General features: G+C 43.7%; 1 protein-coding gene across 9 annotated transcripts in view; it reads left to right on the top strand.

The window, feature by feature from the left end:
- Window positions 1–393: 393 nt before the first annotated feature.
- The window catches only part of SIK3 (SIK family kinase 3), a 247,155-nt gene continuing 236,427 nt past the window's right edge, over window positions 394–11,121 (top strand). For 3 of the 9 annotated variants that reach the window (XM_082339748.1, XM_082339747.1, XM_082339744.1), the window contains exon 1: window positions 405–724. In XM_082339748.1, the coding sequence (XP_082195874.1) occupies window positions 452–724 (273 nt within the window). In that variant the 5' untranslated portion in view covers window positions 405–451. Of the gene's footprint in view, window positions 725–11,121 lie in introns of all 9 variants that reach the window. The other 6 variants (XM_082339743.1, XM_082339742.1, XM_082339746.1 and 3 more) reach the window with 4 other exon arrangements.

Genomic DNA, 11,121 nt, shown 5'->3' with positions numbered 1-11,121 from the left:
AAAGGAGGCTGGGTGATTGCCGAATTGGGACAGAGGTCACACTAGGGGTCACATTAGCGGTTCCGGGGGGCTCGAGGGAGGGTTTGGGTCAGGCATAAGCACCCCCCGACTCGGGCAACGCTGCGGCGGCTTGGAACCTGCTGGCACACTTGCGGTGCCCACTGTCTCCTCCCCGAAGGGGGGCACCCGGGAGCCGACACCCGAGGAACCGGGCCCACGCGGGAAGGTCGAGCTCGCCGGTGAGGTCACGGTTGCCATGGCTCTAGGCAGTGACGCGCGTCGGCACGTGACGAGAGGTTGCCATGGCGCCAGGCCCCGGCGGCCCGGGCGCTCCGCCTCCCGGAGTGACGTCCCCCGGCTCCCCCCCACCTCTTTTCCCGCCCCTCTGCCCCCTCCCCCCCCTCCCCCCCGCCGGCTCCCCGCGGCCCCGGAGGTTTCACTGCACAACAAGATGGCGGCGGCGGCGGCGAGCGGAGCTGGCGGGGCTGCCGGGGCCGGAGCGGGGGGAGCCGGGCCGGCGGGCCGCCTGCTGCCTCCGCCCGCCTCGGGGCCCCCGGCCGCCCCCGCTGCTGTGCCCCCGGCGGCTGGCCCGCCGCGTCCCTCAGCCCCGGCCTCCCGCGGGCCGGTGCCTGCCCGCATCGGCTACTACGAGATCGACCGCACCATCGGCAAGGGCAACTTCGCTGTGGTCAAGCGGGCCACGCACCTCGTCACCAAGGCCAAGGTAGTGGCGCGGTGGGACCGGGCGGCGGCGGGGCTGCGCGGCCCGGGACCGTCCGAGTGCGGCGAGCGCAGGAGAGCCCCGCGACACCGAGGCTGAGGGGTCGGCGCGGGGAGCGGGGCTCGGGAGAGCGTTGGGGACCGGGGAAACGGGTAGGGGGCTGTCGGGCGAGAGTGCGGAGAGGGCGAGCAGAAGGTGGGGGACACCGGGGGACCCGGGAGAGGGTAACTGCACGGCAGAGGGGACGCAGGGGGCCACTGAGCGCGGGGACCTGGGGAACTAGGGAGCCGGGGATGGGGAGGGGGCTCCCTGGGCTGTGCGGAGGGTCGTAGAAGGGATGATTGGAAAGAAGAGGTTTGCAACTCTCCCGGAGCCAGGAGACAGTAAGCTAAGAAGCCTCTGGAACCAGCAGTTAGGAAATCCTAAGGGGATGAGGGCAGGGGAATAGTAAATGTGGACCCGGAGGATGGGGGAAAACAAGGGTGAAACCGGCAGCCCGCAGATGTGAGGTTATGAGGGGAACGAGGATAGCTGGGGCACGTACCAGGGGTATGTGGTGGGTACAGGGTACTGGGAGGTATGAGGGACCTGGTACCTTTTGACAGAGGCACCAATCAGCATTTGATCGTCCAAGACTGATAGATGGTGGGAATGGGAGTCTGAGGACAGACAGGATTATTGGAGGAGGCGATGAAAAAAATGGGGAAATATGGAGGAAAAAAATCACTTTATTTTTCTGCAGGAAGGGGGTCAGGGAACAGAGGCCCAGGGAGGGGGCCCAGGTTTGTGGTGGCGCTAGGTACTTAGGGGTTAAACAGTTTGGGAGAGCTGGATTGCTGGTTATATTTAGTTGTTGGAGGGTCCAGAACTGTGGGCCTTATAGAGCCCAGGGTGGGCTGTCAGTGGTGAGGGGAAAGCCTGGTGACTGAGGAGGTGTGTGAGGAACCCAGACACTCATGGGGCCCTTTGGTTCCCAAGGGATTTGTGGAGCTGTGGTGGTGAAATTGGGCAAGGTCAATTAGGAAGCCATATCCATATACATTTAACATTTTACATAGAAAATTCATTTTTGGAGGAAATATGGTTAGCTCTTTCCTGTGGTCTTCTTCATTGGAAGTATTGGAATCGAAGACAGGAGGAGGAATTGTTTGATTTTGACAGGACTCACAAGCCCATTTGTACTCCGAATTTCTTTCTTTGCTCTGTCTCTCACTTGAATGAATACTTTAGATGTAGTCATTCATTATATTTAAAGCTGCAATTTGTGTTTCCTTCACCCTGACTAATGAAGAACTGTTAACAGCTGCTGCTGCTTCCTACCAAAGCCGTGTCAATTCCCCTCACCTCCTCAGCCTAGTCTCTGGTTCTTGTCACCTACCTTGTTTCTGCTCTTATGGCAGTCCCTTGCTTTCAGAAGGCAGTGACTTACCTCTGCCTTGTCTCCTGCTCACTTATGACCTGAAGTCCCTTTTCCCCTCCTTTCTGTCAGACTGTAAGGGGCCCTTCTTAGCAGGGTGGCTTTGGGGGGGTGGCTGTGGAAAATTGATTGGTCAGTTTCGCTTCCTCTGGGGGGCCCCCTTCAGCCTTTTTGTCAGTGTCTATCAGAGGGCCTCAAGTCTGCAGGTCTGAGCTGAATGAGATCCCAAAGTCCCAGGTTTCCTGGCGCTCTCCTCAGCCCCCGGGCGGGGAGTAGACTGAGCCAAGACTCTGGTGCATCTCTGCCCCCCTGAGTGTTTCCAGTTGTGTTTACTGTTAGCCAAGCCAAATTTATGTTTACAAACAGCTCTAGTTGTTGGAGCCTTGTTCCTTGTTTTGGTATTTCCTTTCTCCGCGGCTACCCCTCCTACCTAAGTAATCACGTTGAGCTCCTGTGATTATTTTGCTCTGACCTCTGGGGGACAGACTCTATGAACTTAATTGGTTGCCTGGTTTATGGTATCTCTGATTTAAAGAATTTTGTATCTTACAGCCCTTGGATACACCAAAATATTGATTAAAAAAATCTGTGACAGAGAGGGTTGAATGTTTTTGTAAATGTAATTGCAAACAGTTGATTCTTGGCTTTATATATAATAGAGACATTTCTATCTTCAGTAGTCAGCAAAGCCAGTGGCTAATTATGGCTGGTCTCCCTGCTTTCTAATTTTCCAGTGTGTGTGTGTCTGTGTGTCTGTGTGTCTGTGTGTGTGTCTGTATGTGTCTGTGTGTCTGTGTCTAAGTTTTTCTCAAAGTCCTTGGTATCCTTTAGGACTGCAGCATTTTAAACATCAGCTTGTTTATAAATGGGTGTCACTGTTTATGTTGGTTTTTTCTTTGATCATTTGTGGTGTGCAGTTATGCAATTCCTATGTATGGAAATATTCAAAATCTTGAATGAGGCTGAAATGGCTTGGACAATGAGTTGCATGTGTGACAGGACCACACCAGCACTCATTTGTGTTTCTGTAGCGGTGTGCAATTTCCTAGTTACAGTTATAGGCACCCTGTGTTTCTCTGCTTAAATTACTCTGACGACATGAGTGAAGCTTAATTCACAAGGAGCTGTCATGTGCTCTGAGTAAATGATCAACATATTTTGGCCTGCTTCATGCTTATCTGAATCCACTTTGGAAAGGTTTCTCAAATGCTGACAGCTCAGATGTGTCTAACAACTGTTGCCATACAGTATGATGGCCTATTGAGGCCATGGTTTGGTTATATAATGGCAAGGAAGGTGCCTGGGTATTGGCAGTGGCAGAAGCTGCTGTTCCGTTACTCAGGTAGATAGATTTTTCTCCCATGCACTGCAGTGTTTATCTTACTTCTGCAGTCAGGTCACTTGGAACCAAAGAGAGCTAGCTATTTTTTTTCCCCATCTCTTTTCAGAATGTATCATTTTTTTGTTTTGTTTTTTGGAGGTATGTGATTTTTTTTCTTTCTCCTTTTTCTCCCTGTAGGCCATTGAATGGTCTAGGTTTTTCCTGTAACCATATATAATCATCAGACTTAGGTAATTCAGATGATATTTGTGTTGTCTGAAAGAGGTTAGGTAGTAGGTGTTTTCTGAACATCAGAGCAATACTTATGGTCACCTTTTCTTACACACATTACCTATTCCATGGACTGAGAGGCTGAAGTAAACTTTATTTATTGACTAAGCTACTGTGCTCCGTCCAACAATAAGTGGTAAAGCTGGCCCTTTCCCAAATTCTGTTAACTCTCAAACCTCCTAGATCAGGACTCTGGGATGAATAAAATCAGCAGAGAAAGGGAAATATTTTCCTATTTGGCTGTTGGTGACTTTTGCAGCACGGCATTCATGAGCTCAGACTTAATATTGGCAGCACTGCAGTGCTTAGAGCGTCACTGCAGAACAGTCAACAGGAGAGAATATTCATCTGTGACATACTTTGGTCAGCAGCTCACCCTGGCTGTCTTTGTCCTACCTTCTTTGAGTTCCCTTTTCTGGAGGAGCCTTGGTCTGAGATTCTCTGGCCCTATTCTTTTGGTAGGACACTATAAAATATTAAAGAGATTAAAAAAAGAAAAGATTTTCTCAATTGCTTATTTGGTTGCCTGTACCTAATTATACTTTCACTGGTTGGATGAATGGGAACGAAGAGTAGATATATTTTGTATGCATTTAAAAAAGGAGTATACATGGCTATAAAAGCCATTGGTCAAATACTTAAAAAATGTATTTTAACAAATATATTGATATATCACCTACCTGTTTATTGGTTTGTGGTAAGAGCTTGAGCTTTGGCTGAGACTGCCTGGGTTTGGATCTTCTGCTGCATAATAGCTGGGTAATTTAACCTGTCTGTGCTTGGATTTCCTCATCTATGAAATGAGATAACAATAGTACTTACCTCACAAGTTTGGGTGTTATGAAGATTATGTAAGATAATATATGTGAAACTCTTAGAACAAATGTACCTGGCACATAGTAGGTATATAGTAAATGTTATCACCATCTTCTTCATCATCATCATCAGATGCAATAGTAACAAAAATGAGTAAGACATAGTCCCCTTTGTTTGCTTTTCACCCTTTTGGAATAGTTCATGAGTGCCATTTGTTTTGTGTAGGTAGATGTCATCCTGATGATGTGCTGCTTTCAGGTTAAAAAAGTAGTTTGCTATTATTTCACGTGCCTCTTTGAGAGAGTGGATTTAATTCCTGTGGACTATGGGCTAATTTCATGCGATTGACATTTAAAAATATAGTTTTCCATTAAACTTTTTAAATAGTTATGAGACTTGTCTAATGAAAACTGTGACTAACACTGGCTTTTATTTGGGCTGCCTTGAATATTCAGGGTGTTTGTGTAGCTACACTTTGTCAGATTGGTGACAGAACAGAGTTTGTTTGAATGCAGTCTTTTCTCCAGAGATTCCCTTGAATTTCATGGAGAATATGAAGAAATATTCCTACAAGCTTAAGGAGACACATGCACTTGGGTGCAGGGTGCGCTACTCGGAGGGCCAAGGTCAGGATTCTTAACTGTAGATATTATGCAGAAAAACCACTGTGCTCCCTGACCCCTTCCAAATACTGACGAGCCAGGACACATCTGTGTGCTGTGCGGTTTAGTGCAAACTCATTTCCACCAGGAGGACAGCTCAAAGTGGGCCAGTAGTATTATTTTCACTTCTAAGGATGGTGCTTGTGCTCGTTAGAAGGCTGAAAACAAGATTCATTAGTAAATAGAAAAGAGAATTATGTCAAAAAGAAATTGAAAGCAAGATTTATATTAGTTACATTTGAGGGGGATAGTTCCATCCCTAGATAATCTAGAAATGACTATTGAAAGACAACTAACTTCATTTTGAGATAGGTTTGTTGAAACTTTGTGAAGAGCTAAGACTGATTTGGACTCGTTTTTCCAGAGTCGAAATACCAGTATTCCACTTTCAGCATCAAAACTGTTTATTTTAACATTCTGACTTTGGTGCCAGCTCCCTAGAAAGTCATAGATCTGGCTCAAGCCAGAGGTGCCCAGACTAGTTATTTCTGTGCCAGAAGTGCTGTTTTCATTTTCCAAGCATCAATCTGGCTAATGTTTTCTAGTTCCTGGCATAAAAGAGAACAAAATGGATGCTTTGGAAGGAAAAAGAAATGTGCTCTTCTTACCAGAGCCTTTGTAAGTCTAAAAAACACCTAAAACTTCTCTGCACAGAGATGGAACCTTTCCCTTGTCCATTCATTCATTCAACGTATATTTACTGAATGCAGATTTTGTGTCAGGTTCTACTCTGGCTCTCGAGTACCCCAAAAACAAAAGAGAAAAAAAGCTCTTGCCTTCTTGGAACTTATTCTCCGATGGGAGGAGACAGGCAAGAAACATGTAAACAAATAACTTTATATAGTGACAAATACTATGAAGAAAATAAATGGGCTAGAGAGTGTCTGGGGCAGGGTGCTGGAAGGCCTTTCCAGGGTGGTGATATTTGAGCTGACAACTGAATGATGAGAAAGAGCCAGCTTGGGAAGATTCAGAAAATGGAATATTCAGTGCAGAAGGAATGGCACGTGCAGTGGCCTTGGGGTAGAAATGAACTTGGTTTGTCCAAAGATTAGACCCAAGGTCAGGGTGCCTAGAGCTTAGTGAACAAGAGAAAGGATGGTAAGGAATGAGATCAGAAAGTTAGACAGGGGCCAGATCATGTGGGTCTTATAGGCCATTTTATGGAATTGGGTATGAAACAGGGGACTGACCTCAGAAGATGTCAAAGCAGAGCACTGACATTATCTGATTTATGTTTTTAAAAACTCATGTTGGGGAACTTCCCTGGTGGCACAGTGGTTAAGAATCTGCCTGCCAATGCAGGGGACACGGGTTCAATCCCTGGTTCAGGAAGATCCCACGTGCCACGGAGCAGCTAAGCCCGTGCGCCACGACTACTGAGCCTGTGCTCTAGAGCCCACGTGCCACAGCTACTGAGCCCACGTGCCACAACTACTGAAGCCTGCGTGCCTAGAGCCTGTGCTCCGCAACAAAGAGAAGCCCCCACTTGCCGCAACTAGAGAAAGCCAGTGGACAGCAACAAAGACCCAACACAGAATGAATGAATGAATGAATGAATGAGTTAATTAATGTATTAAAAAAAGATCTTAGAGATGTTCTATTCCAACTCTTTCTTTTCTAGAGTCTAGAAAGATGGACTTAACGGAATTTAGAATCTCAGGCTTTTAGGAGCCATCAAAGTAGTTTAGACCAATTATCTGCTAGACTCACAGCTCTCTTCTGTATCTCTCCCACCCCCCATTTGCCCAGAATCCTATAGCTAGTTAGTGGGGGAGGTAGAAATAGAATCCAGGTATCCCTACTCCTAGTTAACTCTACCCTGACTCCTCCAATCATAGAAAACATTGCCCTTGCCCTCTGAATACTTACTCTTTCATTAGAGAAACAAGATACACCTACTAATTAAAGTCTAAGATTATTTATCCTCTCTATTAAAACAAACTCCAAAGATGAGAAGTCATGATGAGAGGAAAATTTTCCAAGTAGAGGATATACCAACACTGTATTTAACCTGTCCTATGGCATTGTTTCACTCTATCACCCTTGTCACTTACCTGCAGTCCTCCATGGGTACACTGCTTTGCCTTTCAGTCTCCTACTCAAATGCCCCTTGATGCTCCCTTGACATGACTGAGGTGTCAAAAAAGCCTTTCAAAATGCTAAGGAAGTAAAAAGAGAAAGAAACACAGAAAAAGCAATGACCGTAAACACAGTCTACCTTACATAGTTTGCTTTTGCCACTATATCTAGCTCACACTCAGGGAACATGAGTAATTATACTTTTGCTCTGTTGGGTTGGTCTGGTCTGTCTTTGAAGGTACATTTCTTAGATGGACTCCTTATTTACCAGAACACTACCAGTTTCCACGGGATGGTGCCATCTTATAACTCATTAAGAGAACTGGTCACCAAGATACATACCTTGATGATGCAGGTGAGGGCCAAGAGAACCATTTATCTAGGGCTCCTCTTATGTGGTTCTAGTTTCTGATCTAAGAGCTTGGCCTGTTCCCCAGGTGAATGACCTCACCCATCAGGTGAGTCCCGACCTCCTTTATAATAGTAGCTTGGTCCCTTCTGGCATAATAGTGTAGTCATGCTGTGTTGTGGATGACTGATAACATCCAGAGGATGAAAATTATATACATTCTCATGGACTTTTGTCCATGGGAATGTGTATAATGGCCTTGGCAATGTCTCTGAGAAGCCCTCAACAGTCGTGGATGAATTTGCTTGAGAGGGTTTCTTTTGGATCTGTTCAGAGTAAAATTCCATCAGCTAAGGACAAAACTGTTGGATGAGCTGTGGCGAAGTTATGTTAGAACATATTTCTGTTCAGGAGGTGTGTGATCCACTGTAGACCAGGAGTCTCTGGCCACACTGATAAGTATTTCTTCTCAGAATTTAGCTTGTCAGAGAGTTAGGAATCAGATTGTAAATACTCAGTCTCATTTCCCAGAAACTGAAAAGGAAGGAGATGCAAACCCATCGCCTGTTTAAGCTCCCCTGTGTAGGCTGGGCTCACTCATTTGGGTACTTTTACCTATATTTAGGTATTGATTAGGAATTTCTGAGAAATCCTCAAATTTCTGCCTAGTTTCAGCTCCAGCCCATGCTTACCAGCAGTAGGCTTTACTTCTCTTTGCTCCCTCCAGAAGAATTGAATGTGAAATTTTAGGTTAACTAACCACATATCTTGAGACTGAATTTTTTGGAGAAGAAATTTTTCATTCATTCATTCCATCCAGCCAGCCAATAAGCTTTTGAAAAATTGTTTATCAAAAACTAGGAATGAATGATATATGGCACAAAATTCAAAAAGTGCAAACTCGTATATAGTGAAATTGTCTGCCTGCCACCCCAGTGCCTCAGACACAGTTTTTTAGTCTTGTTTCCCCAGTATTTATTAAGGGCGTCTCTGGATCAGTCCAAATGCTAGGTGCTGTTTGTTTTCTGGCAGTGTTTTTACATGCTTGAAATTTCTAAAAATCATTTTACTTAAAAAGAAAAAGAAGAAAATACCTAACTTTTAAAGCTTGTTAGGAGGCACAGGGTGATAATTTAATGTCAGCTCCATGCGGGCAGGGATTTTAAGCTATTGTTTGCTGTTGTATTCCCAGTGCCTACTACGATGCCTGTAAATACTCATTTAGTGAGTGAATGTAAGGATTAAAAAAAAAATGGGAGCTGAGTTTGTTTTTAATACTCTTAATGCATCTTAGAATTTTATTATTGAAATTTTCTATCTCCAGTTAAGATGTTAAAGAAAAATAATGTTCTACCTTTTTCTCACAAATCTCTAGGTAAGGAGATTTCACAGCCTTTCTGGGCAAGTTACTTTTGGCATATCTCAAACTTTCATTATTAAGAAGTTCAGTATAATTTAAAGTAAATCCTGCAATTTAAATTCAAGCCCCTTATTTTAAGGAGAAGGTTCTTACACATACAGGCTCCCAGTGGGTTACTTCCTTGAGAAGGTCTCATGGGTACAGTCAGTATAGTCAGCCAGTGCCTTGTTTTCCCTCTTCTGCCTAGGAGCCTCTTCTTTGCAGACCCACTATGCTGTCTTGGGCTGCTGGCACTTCCTGAAATAACTTCACACTCTTTGTTGGAGTTACGACTTGTTCTTTTCTTTATACTAAGTGATCTGATTAAAATAACTACTGTTTTTCTGTCACTGGTCCTTAATTTCAATAGGTTACTTTTCTTGGTCCTTACCTTAAATGGATTCATTCAAATAGTATTTTTTCTGTCATCTGTAGGCAAAAAGTTGCGGCTGCTGATACTAGAAGACAGGAGGATAAGTGTTATTCTTGTCAGGGTGGGCAAAGGGTTAAGTTAAAGGAGCAGTTGAATGCTCGCAGCCGGGACCTGATAGAGGAGGAATACAAGAGGTCTTGAGCATAAATTCTCTTACTTCAACCCAGTTGCTTATTATTACTGGCTCACTTCTACCACCTTGCCCTATTTTTTTCTGATTATAATTGGGAAAACTCAGAAAATTATAAAGAAGCAGAAGGAAAAAAATCACCCATAATCCTGCCCCCCAGAGGCAACAGTTATTAATATTGTAAAATATATAATTGAGATCATATTGATATACTATTTTATTTCTTCCCCCCTTATCATTATAAGCATTTTCTCATCATTTGAAACTATTTGTAAACATCAATTTTAATGGATGTGTACTTTGCTGTTGTATGACTGCCATTATTTTTTTAACCTTTTTCATAATTTAAGGTTCTTCCCAGTTTTTCACTGTTAGAAATTTTCTGTGATGACCATTTTTGTGCATGAATCTTTGAAGCATTTCTGATTTTTTCTCAGGATAGATTGTTGGATGTGAAATTATTGGGTCAGAGGGTATACATGTTTTTAAGATACCTGATTCATATATTGGCACATTGCTTTCCAGAAAGGTTGTGCCAGGGTTTAGCCTCCCAGAAGTGAATGAAATCTTCTTTTTTTATTTTGTCTCCGCTTCTGCCCTCCTTATTTGGGAGTGTAGGGCTTTTAAGTCCCTGCTGCACCTCTAAACCTAGGGCAGTAGGTATGGGACACATTAAAAGAGGGCTGGAGCAGCTGCCTAATCCTTCCCTCCCTGAACCAAACCTGGACGAGGAATGAAAAGAGTTACGTGTGACTCTAACCTTTTCAGTTGTTTTTTATGAATCATCATTCTCTCCTAGTCTTTCACAAAGAGACATAAACTTAAATTGGAGAAATTGCTGAAGGAGAGAAGAAAGGTTAATGAGAAAGACTCTGATTACCTGAATCTTTGATTTTTAAATAACTATCCTTCGGTAAACCTGAGTGAGAATTTCAGAGATTGATGAAGGTTGTAAATTACTCCTCTCTTTTTTTAATGGTAAAAAGATGGTGAGGAAATTTTAAAGGAAATAATTATGTGAATAAATATGGTGATACACCAGTCCTATTATGTTTGTATTTACTTTACGCACTGTACTTTATGCGTTATTTACGAGGTTTTCAAGGGTAATTGGGTCATGTGGAATATTGTTCTTAGAATGTTTGGGGGTTACCACTGCTGTATTTTAGGCATCTGACAATATGCTCTTTTCTTTTATCTCCAATAGAAGACCTTTTATACAGTAAGTTTGGGTTATGATTTGCTTAGTTAATTAGGGGAAAGAAATGAATGAAGCAGGGAAATCAGAAATAATGATGCATATATACTTTTAACATTTTATTTTAATTTAAAATGTGAATATGCATTAATCCACTAATCTTTTTCAAAAAGTGTTTATTATGGAATATTTCAAACATAAGCAAAATTAAAAAGAATGATATAATGAACCCCCATCGACCTATCACCCAGCGTAAGCAGTTATTACCTCACGGCCCATCTTTCACCCATATCACTTCCAGC

Source organism: Balaenoptera borealis (genome assembly GCF_965194805.1).
Source record: "Balaenoptera borealis genome assembly, chromosome: 11".
Taxonomy (NCBI): domain Eukaryota; kingdom Metazoa; phylum Chordata; class Mammalia; order Artiodactyla; family Balaenopteridae; genus Balaenoptera; species Balaenoptera borealis.
Note: the sequence above shows the minus strand (reverse complement) of the source record. Positions and strands in the feature narration are given on the sequence as shown.